At 35.0% G+C, this 20,448-nt stretch overlaps 1 protein-coding gene across 4 annotated transcripts in view; it reads right to left on the reverse strand.

The window, feature by feature from the left end:
• The window catches only part of grm4 (glutamate receptor, metabotropic 4), a 394,250-nt gene that overhangs the window by 118,202 nt on the left and 255,600 nt on the right, over window positions 1-20,448 (reverse strand). For 3 of the 4 annotated variants that reach the window (XM_056460431.1, XM_056460429.1, XM_056460430.1), the window contains exon 4: window positions 4,764-4,899. In XM_056460431.1, coding sequence (XP_056316406.1) covers window positions 4,764-4,899 — 136 coding nt within the window. Of the gene's footprint in view, window positions 1-4,763; window positions 4,900-9,336; window positions 9,526-20,448 lie in introns of those variants that run through there. The other variant, XM_056460432.1, reaches the window with a different exon arrangement.

A 20,448-nucleotide genomic window follows, 5' to 3' on the forward strand; every position in this document is an offset into this window, starting at 1 on the left:
TAAACAATAGTTTTAAAAACTTATTTCTAATAACTGATTTATTTTATCTTCGCCAAGATGGCAGTAAATAATATAATATTTTACTAGATATTTTTCAAGACACTTCTATAGAGCTTAGTGACATTTAAAGGCTTCACTAGGTTAATTAGGTTAACTAGGCAGGTTAGGGTAATTAGGCAAATTATTGTATAATGATGGTTTGTTCTGTAGACTATTGAAAAAAATATATAGCTTAAAGGGGCTAATAATTTTGACCTTAAAATGTGTTTTAAAAATTAAAAACTTCTTTTATTCTAGCCAAAATAAAACAAAGGCTTTCTCCAGAAGAAAAAATATTATCAGACATACTGTGAAAATTTCCTTGCTCTGTGAAACATCATTTGAGAAATATAAAAAAAATTAAATTAATTCAAAGGGGAGCTAATAATTATGACTTCAACTGTATATATTATAATTGCGTTGAATATAAACTTTGCTCCACAGCTCTGGATTCTTTGGTGATGCTTAATTTACAGAAATGTTATTGAAAGCCGATTAGCTTTGACAATTTCCAAGTAGGTATCGCTGCAACCTGGAGACCTCCAAGCGGAGAGATTTTACTGCATGTAGGCTGGGTGACCACCAAGTGAGAGGGACTTACGCCGCAAGTGGGTTGGGTTGCTGTAGGTGTAGTAGTAGTAGACATTAATAAAACAAAACAGGTGACTGTGAGGTTGGGTTTAGGATTGGGGTAGGTGTAGACATTCATAAAACACAATTGTTTGGACTCTGTGTGATATAAAAGACATTAATAAAATGAAAACTCCAAGTTTGTACAGCTCACTTGCAGATGGTCCCACCCACTTGGAGATGGCTCCGACCTCCATTTATACTCTTCCCACAATTTCATCCAAATTTAAATTCCAAATAAAAATGTCCTTTAGAGCATTTTTTGGGGTGATCAAATAACAACATAGATAGCATATTTACAGACATCATATTTAGACAAGACAATAATAATGTTTTAACTTAAGAAGCAATAAATCTCTAAATCACAATATTGTTTTGGATGAAATATTATCAGAGCTATATACAATAAACAGGAATTAACTTGTCTGATTGGCTTTTTTTCCACCTGCAGTACCAGCCTATAAAAAAGATAAGTGGAGGTTTCTATAATAAAAAAAGTTGAAAATAAGCATTGCTGAGTCACAACAACTCTAATTGCTTGTTTGCAATTATTGTCTGCTTTCTGTGGGGCTCTCCATTTACGGTAACTGCAAATCAATGTGTTATTGAAATATTAGTATTGACACTGCTCAGCTTGGCAGATTTCTTCTGGATTTAAAATAAAAATGTTGTCCATTAGAGCACTTTTGCTGCATAAAACAATAAAACTGGTGGCATGTTTACATACATTTTTAAAAGACACAATACCGATGTTTTAACTTCAGAGAAGTTAATAAATCAATTGTAGGTGGAATAACAAACCACAAAAACCAAAAATACAATAATTTACAATCAGCAAATAAAAACATTAGAAATGACAAAACAAATCTTTGAAATTTCAAAGAAATGTTATCAGACATTTATAGTATATACCAACACAATCTCACGGCAATTCGTAACTTTTTGGTTTAGTGGCTAATTCGTATAAATTCGTACAATCTAATTCGTACAATTTAGTACGATTTGCTCATCCCCCAATGACGGTTGGGTTTAGGTGCCACACCTCCTTTTTAAAAATCGTACAATTTTTGTACGAATTAGCCACTAAACTGACAAAACATAAAATAGTTACGTTTTCTCGTGAGATCAGGCTGTATATACAGGAAGTTGCCCATCTGATTGGATTTTTTTTTTTGCCAATAAAAAGAAATGAGTGGTAGTTTCCATTAAAAAAAAAAGAGTGACAGCAACTCTAACTACTTGTTTGCCATAATTGTTTAGTTTCCAATGTGCTTTGAAGATTCTCTATCTACAGTAATTGCAAATCAAGATGAACTTTTATATATATATATATATATTTAAATAAATATAATAATAATATTTAAATAATAATAATAAAAAAACTGTGTCATGTTTACATTCATTTTTGAAGACAACAAAACACCAAAGTTTAACTTCAGAGGAATTAATGAATCAATCTTTGGTGGAATAACCAAATTACAATAATAAAAAATACAATAAATTGCAATGAGAAAAACCATTTTTTTTGTTATAAATGACAAAACCTCTAAATGACAAAATTATTCTCAGAAATGTCAAAGACATTTTATAAGACATTCAAAGAATAAACAGGAAGTAGCCCATCTGATTGGATTTTTGGTTTCCATGAAAAAAAGAGTGACAGCAACTCTATTTTCGTGTTTGCAATTATTGTCTGCTTTCTGATGTACTTTGGAGATTCTCCATTTACAGTAACTGCAAATCAATATGTTTTTGAAAGGTCAGTATTGACACTGCTCAGCTCACTGAAATTTCTTAGCATTCTCAGCCAGGCACGAAAGCAATTGATGTCAAAATTAGACATGCACAACTGACAGCGACAGCATTTCCCCAAGATAAAAATGGCTTAATAATGATGGCACACACACAATCTTTTCTGTTTTCTGTCTTCACAGTTACTTTTTTTCTACATTTTTATATGCCCTAAAATGGATCAATATTTTAAATAAGCAAATAAAAATCCACTGCTGAAAATGCATTAAAGAACAATTTCAAACAAAAATTTGAATTTGCTTTTAATTTACTCACCCACTTTTAGTCCTCAGTAACAAACTAGTCCTTGATCATTCATGACATGCAATACAGCTACTCAGACTTCGAGAGCAAGACTGGTGTGTTATGCCGTTTTCCTTTTATATGTCATACATTTGTGAACATTAATAAGAAAACATGACCTGCTAATATTATGATATATACACTCACTGGCCACTTTATTAGGTACATCTGTCCAACTGCTCATTAATGCAAATTCATGCAACAACATGAAAGCATGGATCCATCCTGCCTTGTGTCAATGGTTCAGGCTGCTGGTGGTGGTGTAATGGAGCGGAGGATATTTTTTTGCCACATTAGTACTAATTGTGCATCGTGTCAACGCCACAGCCTACCTGAGTATTATTGCTGACCATGTCCATCCCTTCATAACCACAGTGTACCCATCTTCTGATAGCTACTTCCAGCAGGATAACGCATCATGTCATAAAGCATGAATCATCTTACACTGGTTTCTTGAACACGACAATGAGTTCACTGTTCTCAAATGGCCTCCACAATCATCAGATCTCAATCCAATAGAGCTCTTTTGGGATGTGGTGGAACGGGAGATTCGCATCATGGATGTGCAGCCGACAAATCTGCAGCAACTGCGTGATGCTATCATGTCAATATGGACCAAAATCTCTGAGGAATATTTCCAAAAGGATTAAGGCAGTTGTGAAGGCAAAAGGGGATACAAACCTGTACTAGTAAGGTGTACCTAATAAAGTGGCCAGTGAGTGTATACTGTATATTAAAAACAAATGGCTGTGGTATTAATTCAGTACCATTAAAACCGTTATTACTGTATATCTGGTATCATACCAATGTTAAACATTTGGTTTTGAGCCAACCCTATTTTAGAGTAAAAAACTAAATAATAATAATAATAATAATAATAATAATAATAATAATAATAATAATAATAATAATAATAATAATACAGGCGGTACCATGGTATGGTGCTAATACATTAAGGTTTTAAACAACTGATCTGAATTAATGAATGAATTTGCCAAATCCGTGGATCACAAGTAATGATGTAGAGCAAATAATGCGCTGTTTCTTACACAGACAAATGATTTCACTTAGTAAGATCTCAATATATTGTCAGGAGGCATGTTTCTTTTTTTGGCATTCACAAAGTGCTAGTAGTGGCTGACTTGCATTTGATGTATCATCATTGACCACATTTTCAGCTAAAAATCTTTTTAATGTTCCACTAAAGAAGCATTTTGGATAGCCCGAGGGTGAGTAAATTAACTAGATTTTTTCCTCTAATCTTTGGTGAACTATCCTTTTAAACAAGTTATTACACTCTGATGAAAGATATATTTGAAATACAATGCATAATAAAACCAAGAACACAGATTAAAGCACAAATGGTCAATTCTGATTTCCTCTCGATGTTCATATAATGACTTTTTTTCTAATTAGAGAAACATGTTTTATGAATTACAGGTGCATCGATGTGAACATGGATAAACAAGCCATTATGAACTCAAGGACAATGCCTGACAAACAATAATTAGAGAAGCATGATTAAACAGTTATCCTGAATGCTCAGGCAAGCAACAAATTGAAAAAAAAAAAAAAAGTTGGACCATAATTATTCCTTCAAATTAAAACGATTATTATTCAATGGATGTCTAATAGCACATTTAAGTGAAGGCATTTTGTCAATTTTCATGAGAACAGCTGGGTTCTAATATTTCTGATTAGGTACTCCAGGTGCTCAGTGCTGGGGCGTTTTAGACGTACCCATGGGGCAAATTAAACTTGTTATAATAGAGGTCAGGGAAATGAGTTTTTCACCTTCCAGCAAAGTCCTGGTTATGCTTTTCAAATGTTATTTCATAAAGCAATGGCTATTTAGCTGTTTATTAGCTTTTAAACCCATAAAAATTGATAGCAGAAATGAGTTCAGTGCAGATTACAATAAGAATAACCTACGTTATATAATATCCACACAAAAAGAGCTCAAAATGAATGCTAATTTAAAAACAACAGAAGCTGCTCACCTTATATCGTCTTCATTTGCAAATATAATAACAACCCTTGCATTCGGATTTTCTCCCAGTCTTCTGATTATCTTATCAAATTCTTCTGGTTTTGGCTCACGGGGGATTTTCACTGACTGTGAGATACACACACTTCCTGTGGGACAAAAGGAGAAAAAGTGGTATTATTATCAGTGGCAAAATAAAGAATCACACATTTAAAAACTCAACACTGAACAGCTTATTATGGGGAGTCCTGTCCAAATTCACAGCACTGGTATGGAGGGGGTAACTGCTTTGTTTGGCAGCTTAAAAAAGTGCAATAAAAATTTCTGTAAGAAGCCATTTCTTACATTTGGAAATAACTTTTGTTGGTTTAACCTATATAGAATACATTATATCATAGGGCTGGGTAATGTTGCAAAAAAAAAAAAATCATGATATCATGTTTCATATAATTCGATATCGATCATTATTGAATTTTTTAACAATACATTTAGGAATATTAGGATTTTTTTATTTAACCACTGTATTTAAATTTACCAACATTACTAAGGCAAATAGTTTTAATCAGACCCCCAAGTTTTTCACGATTTTCTTTTTGTGATTTTTTTGCGATAAAAAAATGCATTAAAAAAAAAATAATAATAAAAATAATAATAATTATATATATATATATATATATATATATATATATATATATATATATATATATATACATAAATATTATTATTTTTATTATTTTTTTTTATATATATAAAAACACACACAGTTAGTCAGAATTATTAGCCCCCCTGAATTATTAACCCCGTTTATTTTTTCCTCAATTTCTGTTTAATGGATAGGAGATTTTTTTCAACACATTTCTAAACATAATAGTTTTATTAACTTATTTCCAATAACTGATTTTTTTTATCTTTGCCATGATAACAGTAAATAATATTTGACAAGATACTAATCAAGACACTTCTATACAGCTTAAAGTGACATTTAAAGGCTTAACTAAATTAATTAGGTTAACTAAACAGGTTAGGGTAATTAGGCAATTTATTGCATAATGATTCTACTCTAACCAAAATAAAACGATCTTAGTTTCTCTCAGATTTTGCTCCCCAGAGCATCTGACGTTTACCTCACTTAGGACATGCGTTAGGGCTTCCCCTACCTTAATACACTAAAACACGGATTGCCATAAAAACTCGTCAATGGCAGGGAAGCGTTTTCTCTCATTAACTGTGTTTTTTTTCGACATAATGCAATTATTGTGAGGGTGCAGTTGAGATGTAATTTTTCGAGAGAGACTCAAATACATCACGTGCGCACGTTGATACTGTGCTGTGTATCAAACCAGTTTATTTCATGGCTCAAAACTACCTTACAGGATATTTTAGTGCAATTGAACACAACATTTAAATGCACCACAGGGCCACAGTGTTTATATACTATGATGAAGTGAAGAGGCTTGCTTATTTTCTCTGCACAGTTGATTTAGATCAATACAAGACCCCTTAACCCCAAGGTCATGACCTGCTAGTGCAAGGAACCTGAAAAAATAGAGGATACTGAATTTACTGCAGCATTCAATCACTGGGTGGCTATGTATAGTGGCTAAGTAGCCATTCAGAGGTGTGGAATTGTCTGTAATGGTCAAGATATCGTACCCACTAGTGCTGAAGGAAATTATCACCTCTAGCACATTAGAGTTAAACAATTAGACTTTTGAGAACACATTCAAGATACGGCCCTCAGCCAATTAATCAATTCAATCCAATTCAAGTTTATTTGTGTAGCGCTTTTCACAATTATCATTCCAAATCAGCATTATAAAAGGTGCATGCTATTACTTTACAATCAAAATTAAAAAGATCTAGAGCAGTGTAGAAAGATGGACAATCAGCCAGGGCATGATCCGCTCAAGTTCAAGTTGAGCTTCAGAATGGGGAAAAAAAGTGATTTAAGTGAATGTGGCATGGCTGTTGGTGCCTGAGTATTTCAGGAACTGCTGATCTGCTGGGATTTTCGAGCACACTCATCTCTAGGGTTTACAAAGACTGGTCTTAAAAAGACAAAAAGTCCAGTGAACAGCAGTTTTGTGGCTGAAAATGCCTTGTTTATGCCAGTGGTCAGAGGAAGAATGGTCAGACTGGTTCAATCTGACAGAAATGCAACAATAACTCTAATAACTACACTTTACAGCTGAGGTCTGTAAAGTGTCAATCTTGTCAGCTAAAAACTTATGCCAGGTTCACACCAATAAGAGAAACAAGTATCAACATGTACAAAGTCATTGCAAACGTGTGAATAGTGGCAAATTATCCAATTAAAGTACAAATGAAATCAAAATTAAACATATGATTTTGTTAGCTCACATTGCTAGTTTTGTGAGGAACAATTAACCCATGCATGCTATTGAGAAAACATAAATTGTTTGTTCTTGTAATCTAAAATTAAAATCTGAAAATGCACTTCCTGTTTGTTTTGAGTCAAATTCTCAGATTATGTCCGTCTGAGGTATTGGGCGTGGCTAACATTAACCACACCCCTCCAACTATCAGTTTTGACAAAAAACAGAAATGGTGAGGAGGTGTCTGTTTGATTGTAATAACTCCTCCAAAACCCTTTTCCGGATCTTTCTGAATGAAATGCCTACTTTACTATAGCTAATTACTTCACAGTAAAAAAACAAAACAAGCCACGCCCACTGTTTTCTCATTTAAATTTCAGTTTCTTCAGGAAATACGTCACAATAAAAAAATAATAATAAAAAAGGTCGCAGCTTTTGGTAACGCTGACTTTAACCATGTCTTCCATCGAAATTCAAATCATTTAAATCACATAAGGGGGAAATTTCACATGAGGAAAAAAAAAACTAAATCATGAGTACACTAGAGCAACACGATGTTCCGCATTTTGTCTGAGCCCACAGTGTTTCCTCTAGGATTCTTTCCAGCTGTGGCGGCAGGCCTTTTTTACACAGATCTACTAACTACCTGTGGCGTTATTTCAATGACAAATGTCGTGAGCACAGTATTACGAGTTGAGATCGCATTTATGTAATAGCCTACAGCATGCGAATCTCTTTGCTTGCGTGCCGATTTCCTCTGCTTGAGCACCCTCAAATACGCACTGCTCAAGCGCAGACAGTGTTGCCTGATTGGGCTGTTTTGAATTTATTTTTGCGGGTAAAAAGTGACATAGGTGTGTAGAGAAAATTTGGGCGGTTTTGCAACGGCATGTCCGCCAGCCCCGGTCTGCCCTCATAAACCTGTTTTGATCTCCCAAAGAGATGCCATAGAGATGCATCGCATACATATGCTTAGAACAGTGTATAAACGCTTGTGATCTCGACAGCTTTTGGGCTGGAAACAGTCAGCATCATCTGGCAACACTGAGTGCAGATCTTCTTGTGCGCTATCAAATAAACGCTGCTGAAGTGTGATTTAGTGCGTTTATGTAACGAGTATGTCTCCAACATTTTAGATTTGCTAGGAATACTTATGAATGTCTCCAATAGACCTACAGAGCGGTATTAATGCACCCTGAAGTAAAGTGAAACAGCTATATATATGTCGTGTCTGCTGGTGTCACGCATCATGCACCTGTCAGTCAGCCAGTCAGTCAGCACGTAACCTTAAAGGGTTAAACAAATGACGCACAGCACTACTACGGTTACAGAAAAGTTCACGCAGTTATAATTCACTTACCCTTTAATACGCTTTGGTGCTATTATCACCTGCTATTAAAAAAAATAAAATGTTTTGAATGAGAAGCTGTAATGTAGCCGTGGCGGGATGAAATTTGCAATGGCGCCCCGCCATGGAAAAATGAATGTAGCGGAAACCATGACCCATCATACCAACATTAAGCTGATACCAAATGACTAGCGCAGACGAAAACCAACGGTGTTGTCGGCTTGCATCAGCTCACATCTGGACCAAAAAGTTATATGTGAACACACCAAACGAACAGCAGCTGACTGAAAATGGACTGCGGTTCTAAACTTGTGTGAAAAGATGCGTCTTTCCGCACATTTAGTGTGTTTTCTCATTCCACAAAGAGAAACAGACAGATGAAATTCATATAGACAAAGCATAAACAAAGCAGCATTTAGTAATTGCCACGCACCATTGAGGGTTTCACTCATGTGAATATGTCTGATAAACTAATAATTCTTATCATTTGCAAATATTTGAAAAATGTAGCAAATAGAAAAATACAGCCAGCTTTTTTGGGGTTGCGTCTTGACTTGTTTAACTTCAGTTTTTGTTAATAGGCTATATTTTGTTGCTGAATAATCAGTGCTCTCTTCAGCCAGCATTAATTATATGTGCGGAATCCACTGTCGTCACTGGCTTGCTTGGTTTCAAGACACACACATCGCAAGCCACAACTCCGACTAAACTCAAGCCGCCGGCGATCCAAGCCACTGCAAATAAGCCAAAGTCTCACTGATCTAGCAGTCCACTTTCGGTAACGTGCATGTTTTAAGGGGAAGCCTCGCTAGATAACTACACCCCAACAAAGACTAAACATTTTATAAAGGTTTCGAAAGACTAGACCAGTGTGAAAAGAAAAATTTCAACAAAGAACTCACCTCTCAGCCTCCCGCATGTCAACAGATCCATAACATTCTGACAGCTGAAGTAGTTCGAATGTAAATGACCAGGCAATCTAATCCACAAACTTTAGTCCACATAATTCATACGTTGATAAACATTCATGGAAGGGTGCGCTGTTATCATCCAAACCAGCTGCAGGAGCGCGTGGAGCCAGTCTTTCAGGCATAAACACCGTAGCGATTTTGGTCTACAAAATGGCCGCCGACCTTTTGCACTCTGAACTCTGACTAATACTCCAAGGCGCCAATAGCTGAAGGAGAAGTATCACCATCCAATGAGCTTTCCAAACTTGAGATGGTCCCGCCTTCGCTCTTGACAATTTCATGAATGGACTGAGTGCAAAGACTTTGTGAATGAAGCGGGCCAGATATGCTCTAGATTTTTCAATCAGGTTAAGATTCCAAACGTGATGTTATTTATCATGGATTTAGTAAAAGCCCATGATAAACATTACATTCACACAGTTCCTACTAGGTGGTAACATCGTTTTTCAAGTTTGATGTTGGCAGTTGATATTTACATTTATTTTAAAAAAAAATAAATAAATAAAAATAAAATTATTGAATGAAAAGAATCTTACCCAGCTCGTGAAAGACATTCAACACATCAAGCATTGAAGCTCTTTTGTAACATGCCAATAGAGTCCTGTATATCAATACACACGAGTGTCATAGACAAGTTTATAATGGCAAGTCAGTGAGATGTGAAACGGCAAGAAACAATTTCCTGGCATGGAGTAACCTTTCATACATTGACTGACTGTGTTAGATACATTTGCTTTTAAACAAACTTCTGTATCACTAAGGGGTTTTAACTCCACTCCACTATCATCTCACCTGCTCTCCAAGAGGTACTTCCAGGACCACCAGCCAAGACACGCCTCATATTCCCAACTCTCTATCCATTTGCCACCCTGCAGGGGGACGAATGCCCACTTCTACAACCCTTGCACATCGGAATTTCAAAGTTATTGTAACATGCATTAACAAAGGAGTCTCGCCAAACTCGCCACTCACCCTCTAGCAGAAATTTCCACCGCCCAAATCCCACTTCACGATTTTGCTGGAGATGGCAAAAAATGAGAATTGCTGCCCCCAACTCCTGCAGTGCCTATTTTGACTCACAGAAGTCTCTTAATTGCCCCCTCCAGGCCTTGAAGTACCCCATTTATATATATATATATATATATATATATATATATATATATATATATATATATATATATATATATATATATATATATATATATATATATATATATATACACTCTCATATATACATATATGTTTATATATAGCGCTGCCACTTCCCAGCTCTATTTCCGTCAGGAGTGTTCCTCGAGCATATTTTTTACTCTTAAAGAGTCAACCCCGCCCACCCCCTTTTTGGCCCCCCTTCACTATTGAGACCTACCTGATCTCGGATCTCCTGATATCCTTATTGACCGGGCGGGAGCCCTGGGCTCAATTATCTCCGAGCTCCGGTTTTCTCTTCCAGGACAGCATGCCAAACCTGCTATAAATGTTAAGCATATCTAAGTGGGAACACTTGAAGTAAAGTTTCATAAACTAATTTCGAGAGGAGCATGTGATATGATTGAGCATGACTGGCCGCTCATCTGTAATCAGTAATAATCCAATCAGAGTGATCCTAGTTTACTATAAATGGATAATTTTTTCCCTACTGCTCTAGCTCTGTTTTGGAACAATCCCCCCTTCCACCCCATCTCCTCCTTTTCCTCCCTTTTCTAAAGGGGGAGCTCTCGAGACCTACCTGATCTCGGATCTCCTGATATGCTTATTGACCGAGCGGGAGCCCTGGGCTCAAATATCTCCGAGCTCAGGGTTCTCTCCCGGGACAGCATGCCAAACCTGCTATAAATGCTAAGCATATCGAAGTAGGAACTCTTGAAACTGAACTTCAACTCAATTTACTAGAACTTTTATGTTAAGCTGCTTTGACACAATCGACATTGTAAAAGTGCTATAGAAATAAAGATGAATTGAATTAAATTGAATCAGGCCAACTCAATCTGACAGTAACCCAACAGGCAACACGCCAAACCAACAGCCTGACCGACGGCCGACCTTTAGCTTGGTGTGTCCCAGCCTTAAGAGCCCAGCCTGTCCCAGCTGTAATTCACACAGGCTCACCAAACTGGGAATAGATGATTAGAAAATGGTTGCCTGGCATGATGGGCCCCAATTTCTGCTGTAACCACTGGTTGAACTGGCCATAATTTGGTGTAAACAACATGGATTCATCCTGTCTACTAATAGTTTAGGCTGTTGCTAGAGTAATAGTGTGGGGGATATTTTCTTGAGCCACTTTGTGTGTCAAATGTCACAGGCTACAGTAGTATTGTTGATGACTATGTCTCTTCATGACCCCAGTGTATCAGTTTTGTGATGGCTTTTTCCAGCTGGATAACACTCAATGTCACAAAGCTCAAATCAACTTAAACTGCTTTCTTGAACGTGACTGTGAGCTTGCTATACACAAATGGCCTCAATTCACCAGATCTAAATCCAACAGAGCACCTTTGGGACATGCTGGAATGGGAAATTTGCATCATTAATAAACAGCCAACAAATCTGCCACAATTCTTTGAGGCTGTTTTGTAGATATGGAGCAAATTCTGGTAGATATGGAACACATATATACACTATCAAAAAATAGCGTCAGCATGGGTAATTATGTTGTTTTAGTCATGTCATATCTTGCCTCGGGCATCTGAATTTCCACAGACTGTGGGCTTCTCTCATCTCCAAAACCACCCAACATGACAGGTCTGAAATGGCAAGAAATAAAAAAATCTAATCCATATTTGTTTTCCCTCTTGTTAAGTGTGAATAATCTGGGTATTCTGCAGAGAAATAACATTGTTCAGCATTGATATACTTCAATCTGTTTAAGATGTATTAGTTCTCAATCTAATTTCCCTGTCTTGCTATCATTTACTGTTCTAATATTTTGTTGTAAGTCTCATCTTCATAATTTCCAACACACCTTTGAGTTTGCTATACACAAATGTCCCCTATTCACCAGATCTAAATCCAAAAGCACCTTTGGGACATGAATGCACTGCCAACAAAAGTGCCATGACTGTGTGAGGCTGTCTTGTAGATATTGACCAAATTCATGTAGAAAAGGACCACATACTGTTTATACACTATAAATAATGGTGTCAGAAGGTAATTGTAGTGATTTAGCTTTGTTCAATTTTCATATTCTTGACTCTTAAATTGTATTAGTTCTCAATCTCAATTCTTATTTCCTATATCATGTACTTTTAAAGTTGTAACATTTTGTTGTAGAAAGACGAGGTGCTCTTATTGACTGTTTAATCCTTAACTGAAACGATGCATTTTTACTGATTAATGCAATCAGTTAAACGCTTAAAATTATTATTACTATTATTATTATCTTATTTAGTATTTTTAAGTTTTGCTGCATAAATATTCAATGCAAATTTGTTAACTCATGGTGCTTTAGCATGTGCAACCGCAAGTGCCCACAGACATATTTTGCCAATGAAGCTAAATGAAGGAAGTGAAAAGAAGGCTATTGCTTGCTACAGATGTAAAACCAGCACTAACTATCTCTCTCGTGGTCCACCCCATAAAAACTTCTTTTTCGCACAAGTGGAGAAAGTAGCCACAAAAGCAAAACTTATGTGATGATTAAGCGTACAACCGACAATCCAACCAACCCTTTTTTCCATTTGGAGAATTACAGTTACTAATATTCCTCATCTTCATAATTTCCAACATGCCTTTCAGTGTGCTATACACAAATGTCCCCCATTTACCAGATCTAAATCCAACAGAACACCTTTGGGATATGAATGCACTGTCAACAAATGTGCCACGATTGTGTGAGGGTGTCTGGTAGATATGGACCAAATCAGTGTAGAAAAAGACCACATACTGTATATACACTAAAAATAATGGTCTCAGAAGGTAATTGTAGTGATTTAGCTTAGATCAATTTTAATCTTCTTGACTTTAAATTGTATTCAGTGTTGGGCAGTAGCATTGCTACAAGTAGTGAAGTTACGAGCGTATAAATCAAATAGCTTTTCAGTAGCGAAGCAATTTTTTTAGTCAAGTAGCGCTGTAGCGTTCACACACGCTAAATTTACCGATCGCAGATCAATAAGCGATGGCACCAACATTCACTGAGCTGTGAGGCCGATGTCTAGTCAATGAAAGAAAATCTATATGATGGAAAGAATGACGATTTCTTCATCTTCCTGCTTTACGGTGGTCGACAACAGACATTTTGGTGCGTTACTGCCGCCTCTTGTTCGTGTCGGTGACGTCGCCAACAAATTAGGCTATAACACAAGAAATTTGCCTGATGGAAAGATGACTGAGGGAGAGTTATTTCTGAAGCAGGAATCCTCGTGACCATACCTCGAGAAGTACATGTTAAGATGTAGTAAAGGCTAAAGTATACTATGGAAATTACTATTAGTTCATGATAGTTTCTAATGATACTCCATTATGTAGTGTAATTTCATTAATAAAGAGCTGTAAATACATACAATATAATGCATATTCATAAACATTTCCCTTTACTATAAATTACTTTATTATTTTAAATGTGTAACACCTGGTTTAATTGCATTTTTTGTTTGTTTGTTTTTGCTCTTATACACTATAATTTGTTTCGGTTTAGTACAGCATATTATTTGCAGTAAATAATTGAACTGAGCAATTATGCCTCATATGTTTCATTAACAGCTTTATTAATCACTAAGGTATGATTGACTTGGATTTAAGTTATTTCGATTTAAAATGAAAACTGCAAAAATAGCTTAGTTGTAGCTAAACTACTTTTGCCAAGTAGCTTTTAGCTTAGCTTGCTACATTTCCCAGAGGTTAGCTTTTGGTGTAGTTAAGCTACATTTTAAGTAGAGTAGCTAATAGCTTAGCTCACTACATCTTTCAAGTAGCTTGCCCAACACTGATTGTATTAGTTCTCAATCTCAATTCTCTTTTTTTATATCATGTACTATTAAAGCAATATTTTGTTGTAGAAGAGGTGCTCTGACTGATTAACCGTTAACCGAAAGGATACATTTTGACCAATTAATGCTATCAGTTAAATGATTAAAAATATTGTTACTATTATTATTATTTATTTTTGTATTTTTAAAGTTTTGCTGCATAAATATATATTTAATGCAAATTTGTTAACTCATGGTGCTTTAACGTGTAACCACAAGTGCCTACAGACGCATTTTGCCAATGAAGCAAAATAAAGGGAGTGAATAGAAGGCTATTGCTTGCCACAGATGCAAAACCAGTGCTGATTGTCTCTCTCATGGTCCACCCCATAAAAACCTCTGTTTTGCACAAGTGGAGAAAGAAGCCACAAAATCAAATCTTATGTGATGATTAAGTGTACAACCGACAATCCAACCAATCTTTTTTCCATTTGGAGAATTACAGTTACTAATATTTCTCATCTTCATAGTTTTCAACATGCCTTTGAGTTTGCTATACACAAATGTCCCCCATTCACCAGATCTAAATCCAACAGAGCACCTTTAGGATATGAATGCACTGTCAACAAATGTGCCACGATTGTGTGAGGCTGTCTTGTAGATTTGAACCAAATTCATGTAGAAAAGGACCACATACTGTATATACACTAAAAATAATGCTGTCAGAAGGTAATAGTGGTGATTTAGCTTCAATAAAATTTTAATCTTCTTGACTCTTAAATTGTGTGAGTTCTCAATCGCAATTCTCTTTTCCTATATCATGTCCTATTAAAGTAATATTTTGTTGTAGAAAGAAGAGGTTAACATATTGACTGTTAACCGAAAGGATGCATTTTGATTGATTAATGCTATCAGTTAAACTCTTAAAATTATTATTATTGTTATTATTAATTATTTTATTTAGTATTTTTCAAGTTTTGCTGCGTAAATATTTAATATAAATATGTTAACTCATAGTGCTTTAACATGTGCAACCACAAGTACCCACAGACATATTTTGCCAATGAAGCAAAATGCAGGGGGTGAATAGAAAGCTATTGTTGCCACAGACGCAAAACCAGCGCTGATTGTCTCTCTCGTGGTCCACCCCATGAAAACCTCTGTTTTGCACAAGTGGAGAAAGAAGCCACAAAATCAAATCTGATTTGATGAGTATTAGTTGATTATTTGATGAGTTTACAACCAACAATCTAACCAACTTTTTTCTCCATTTGGGGAATGACAGTTACTAATAGTCCTCATCTTCATAATTACCAACACTTATATATCTATCATCCTTCACAGACACCTTGAATTAACCTCCTGTCATTTCAGTAAATAGTCATATGCAGATTAACTGCAAAAATGCATAATAATAAACTCATTAAACTTTCTCAGAAAACACTGGGCCCTTTTAAACTTCCACACTAACCGATAGTTGCCATTCCAAGGAGAGGGTGTATTCAAAGTGTTTGACCTGTCCTCGCTGAGAGAGGAACACTGATTTGCATCAAAGGCGTTAATTAGACAGAAAAGAGAACCCTCAAAGATGCCATATGGAGAAGCTTCCTAACGGCGGGAGTCTTGCCGTCACTTGCAGCTTCTGCTGTGTGCATATGCTACTTTGAGTCAGGAGATATTTTGAATGACTGAAGGCCTCAAGGTAAGAACTCCACATGTCACTGAAAGAGACAGCATTGAAGCAGACAAAGTCACACAGTGACTTGGTTGAATGAGTACAAAATGATTTCTTCTGCACTTTTTTATTATAAAGACAGTTTTTTACAGTTGTTAATAAAAGTTTAAATAGTTCCCTGTGTTCATTTTGCTTTCTACCAAACAGAACTGCAACATGTATGACAGACAGATAAACAATAGGATAGATGGATGGAAACTATTGACAGAAAAAACAAATGAATGATTGAGTGGGCGGATGGATGGATGGGTGAAAACTATAGACAAAAAATGAATGATTAAGCGGATGGATGGATGGATGGATGGATGGATGGAAACTACTGACAGAAAAAAACATGAATGATTAAGTGGATGGATGGAACCATAGAAAGAACAAAACAGAATATTTGAGCATATAGATAGATGGATGGATGGATATAAACTATAGACAGAACAAACAACAAAATGATTGAGTGGATGGATGGATGGATGGATGGATGGATGGATGGATGGATGGATGGATGGATGGATGGATGGATGGATAGAATCTACAGACAGAACACACAATAGACTGAGACAATGCGAACAAACAATAGACAAAAGAACAGAAAGAACAAATGACAAATCAAATGATAGGATTGTAGAATAATAAGAGAATGAAAGAATGACAGAATGATAGGCAGAAGATACAATGGATTTAATAAATGACAAAAAGGTACACAGTAATAAAACATCAAAAGTATAGAAATGATAAGAATAATATATAGAATGAATGATACAATAAACAATTGACTGAACACCAGATGAATCAAATGAAAGATAGAAAAACATTGATAGATGGGTAGATCAAACAAAAGAACAAGAACAAACTACAGATGAAATAAGAATGGAATAAAATGAGAGATAGAACAAATAATAGAAAGAACAACAGAACAAAAAAGAGAAAAAAACTGAAGAGCACATCACAGAGGAACAGTATGAATAATAGAACAAATGAAAAGGATGACAGAAAGAAAGATAGAAGGATAAATTGAACAAAAGACAAATTTGATGTAAAAATAATAACACTACGACAGCAAAATGTTGGATAATAATAATCGTTAGACAGAAAAAAATTATAAAACAAACTGTAAATAGTTGACAATAGATAAAATGGATAGAAAACAGATAGAACGATAGATAAATAGACAGAACAATTGATAGAACGATAAATGGAACGATAGATAAAACGATAGACAGACAGACAGACAGACAGACGGACGGACGGACGGACGGACGGACGGACAGACAGATGGATGGACAGATGGATAGAACGATAGATATAATGATAGAACGATAGATATAATAATAGAACAATAGATAAAACGGTAGGTAGGTAGGTAGGTAGGTAGGTAGGTAGGTAGATAGGTAGATAGGTAGATAGATAGATAGATAGATAGATAGATAGATAGATAGATAGATAGATAGATAGATAGATAGATAGATAGATAGATAGATAGATAGATAGATAGATAGATTTTTTTAATGCATTCTTGTAAGCATGTCTTAAATGAAATGACCAAAATATGCACAAATGTTTCCAGCGGGGTCATATTTGATGGTTAATCAAATATATTGAACAGCAGGAGGGCTGATCTGAGAACAGATGGGTTCTGACAAGACGGAAGAACTGGCTGAGTTATGCGAGTTCATTGAGTGGGTAGGTCAGTTTTCTATTTATTTACTTGTTTATTGGAACTATCATCCTCAACAGACTGAAAGCGGATCTGCCACTGTGTCCATAGAAACTATAATGGCATGTATTAGGAAACTTGCAAAGTAGAAAGTAGAATGAAGTAGAAAGCAATAAAGTAGAAGTAGAATAATTTGATAACATAATGGGTTATAAAACACTTTATAATAGGGATCTCTTTTGTGTTTAGCTTGAAATGTTTTGCTTTGGTCAATTAGCCCCTTCAGGCAGATTAAAAAAAATAAAAATAAAAATAAAATAAAAATAAATAAAATAAAATAAAATAAAATAAAATAAAATAAAATAAAATAAAATAAAATAAAATAAAATAAATAAAATAAAATAAAATAAAATAAAATAAAATAAAATAAAATAAAATAAAATAAAATAAAATAAAATCCACTACAGGTAGATGCTGTAAATAATAAAATACAATAAAATAAAAGGCGACAGTAGGTTGTGCTGTCGCCTCACAGCAAAAAGGTCGCTGGTTCGAGGGATTCTGGGTCAGTTGGCGTTTCTGTGTAGAGTTTGCATGTTCTAAGACATGGTATAGGTGAATTGGGTAGGCTAAACTGTGTATGAGTGGGGATGGATGTTTACCAGAGATGGGTTTCAGCTGGAAGGGCATCCGCTGCGTAAAAACATGTGCTGGATAAGTTGGCGGTTCATTCCGCTGTGGTGACCCCAGTTTAATAAAGGGACTAAGCCAAAAAGAAAATGAATAAAATAATATAAATAAAATAAAATAAAATAGAATATATTAAAACAAATGAGATAAAAATGAAAAAATATCATACACAAATACATTACTAAAATAAAACTAAAATAACCAGAATAATAGTCCAACCTAAAACAATTAAATTAATTAGAAATGGGGCATATTGTTTCCGAAGAGAATGCATAAATGCCGAAAAACTGCATGTCAAAACATTTCAAGGGTCTTTAGGGAAATGTAAAAGAAAAAAAGCGACTCAAGCTAATGTAGCGAGAAGGCTCTAATAATAGCAATGACACATTCAGAGTCAACCCCTGAGTCAAAGTGACAAGATGTCAGAACTTGATCTTCTGATTTTCGGCACAGTCAATTATCCTTTCCAGACACACTGTGAACAAAGCTAAAGAGAAGATACTAACAAAGCATCCATATGCTTTAGCAGCCAATCTTCAATTAAAGGGACAGTTTGCTCAAATAATACATATTCTGTCATCATTTATTTACCTTCATGTCATTTCAAACCTGTGTGACTGTCTATCTTCTGTGCAACAACAAAAAGGCAATGTTCTAGTGTCTGTTTTTCATTCAGTTGAAATAAACATGCAGAGCTTCAATAATGACAGTAAATCACAGTAAAGGTATCATGAAATTGCTGTTCATTATAGTCCAAGTTTTCAAAGCCTTTGTGTGAAAACATGACTAGAATGAACGGTATGATATTATAAAGTGTTACCATTCATTCTAATCTATTATTTTAAATATATATATATATATATATATATATATATATATATATATATATATATATATATTTTTTTTTTTTTTAAAACTTAAATGGTTTGTTGCTTTCAGTTTCCTCAAACGGTTTCAGTTGTCTTAACTTTTTACAGTACTCAGTTGGTTTGAGTTCTCTTCATTTATTGTGTTTTACTGTGCTCAAATTGGTGTTTACTCAAATGGATTAAGTTGACAGTACTCATTAGGATTGGCTTTTGAACCTAAATTGTGTGTTGCAATCGGTTTCCTCAAATGGTTTGAGTTATCTTAACTTATTGGGTTTTACATCACTGTAAAACCCAACAGTCAACTATATCAAATGAAATGAGTGTAGTTAACTCAAAATTGACTGAGTTTATGATTACAAAATTTAATGAGTTAATTAAATACCTCATTACCGCAACTTAAATGGAGAAAGTTCACAGTACTCATATAGATTAGTTTTTAACTCAAATGGTTTGTTGTAATCGGTTTGCTCAGCCAGATCTCTCGAGAAAACGTAACTATTTTACGTTTTGTCAGTTTAGTGGCTAATTCGTACGAGTTCAGTCGTATGAAATTGTACGATTTTACAAGGGAGGCGTGGCACCTAACCCCACCCCTAAACCCAACCGTCATTGGGGGATGAGCAAATCGTACTAAATTGTACAAATTAGATCGTACGAATTCATACGAATTAGCCACTAAATCAAAATGTTACGAATTGCTGTGAGATTGTGTTGGTTTGCTCAAACAGTTTGAGTTGCCTTAACTTATTGGGTTTTACAGTACTCAATTGGTTTGAGTTCTCTTTATTCATTGGGTTTTACTGTGCTCAAATTGCTTTGTTTATTCACATGGATTTAGTTTACAGTACTCACTAGGATTAGGTTTTGAACTTACATGGTTTGTTGCAATCGGTTTCCTCAAATGGTTTGAGTTACCTTAACTTTTTGGGTTTTACAGCACTGTAAAACCCAACAGTCAACTTTATCAAATGAAATGAGTGTAGTTACCTCAAAATTTACAAAAAAAAAAATTCTACTCATTTGAAAAGAGTTTTGAACTCAGTGTTGAAGGTAATGAGTTAATTAAATACCTACATTACTTCAACTTAAATGGAGTAAGTTCACAGTACTCATATAGATTCGTTTTTTTCGGTTTCCTCAAACGGTTTGAGTTGCCTTAACTCATTGGATTTTACAGTACTCAGT

Source organism: Danio aesculapii, chromosome 6 (assembly GCF_903798145.1).
Source record: "Danio aesculapii chromosome 6, fDanAes4.1, whole genome shotgun sequence".
Lineage (NCBI taxonomy): Eukaryota > Metazoa > Chordata > Actinopteri > Cypriniformes > Danionidae > Danio > Danio aesculapii.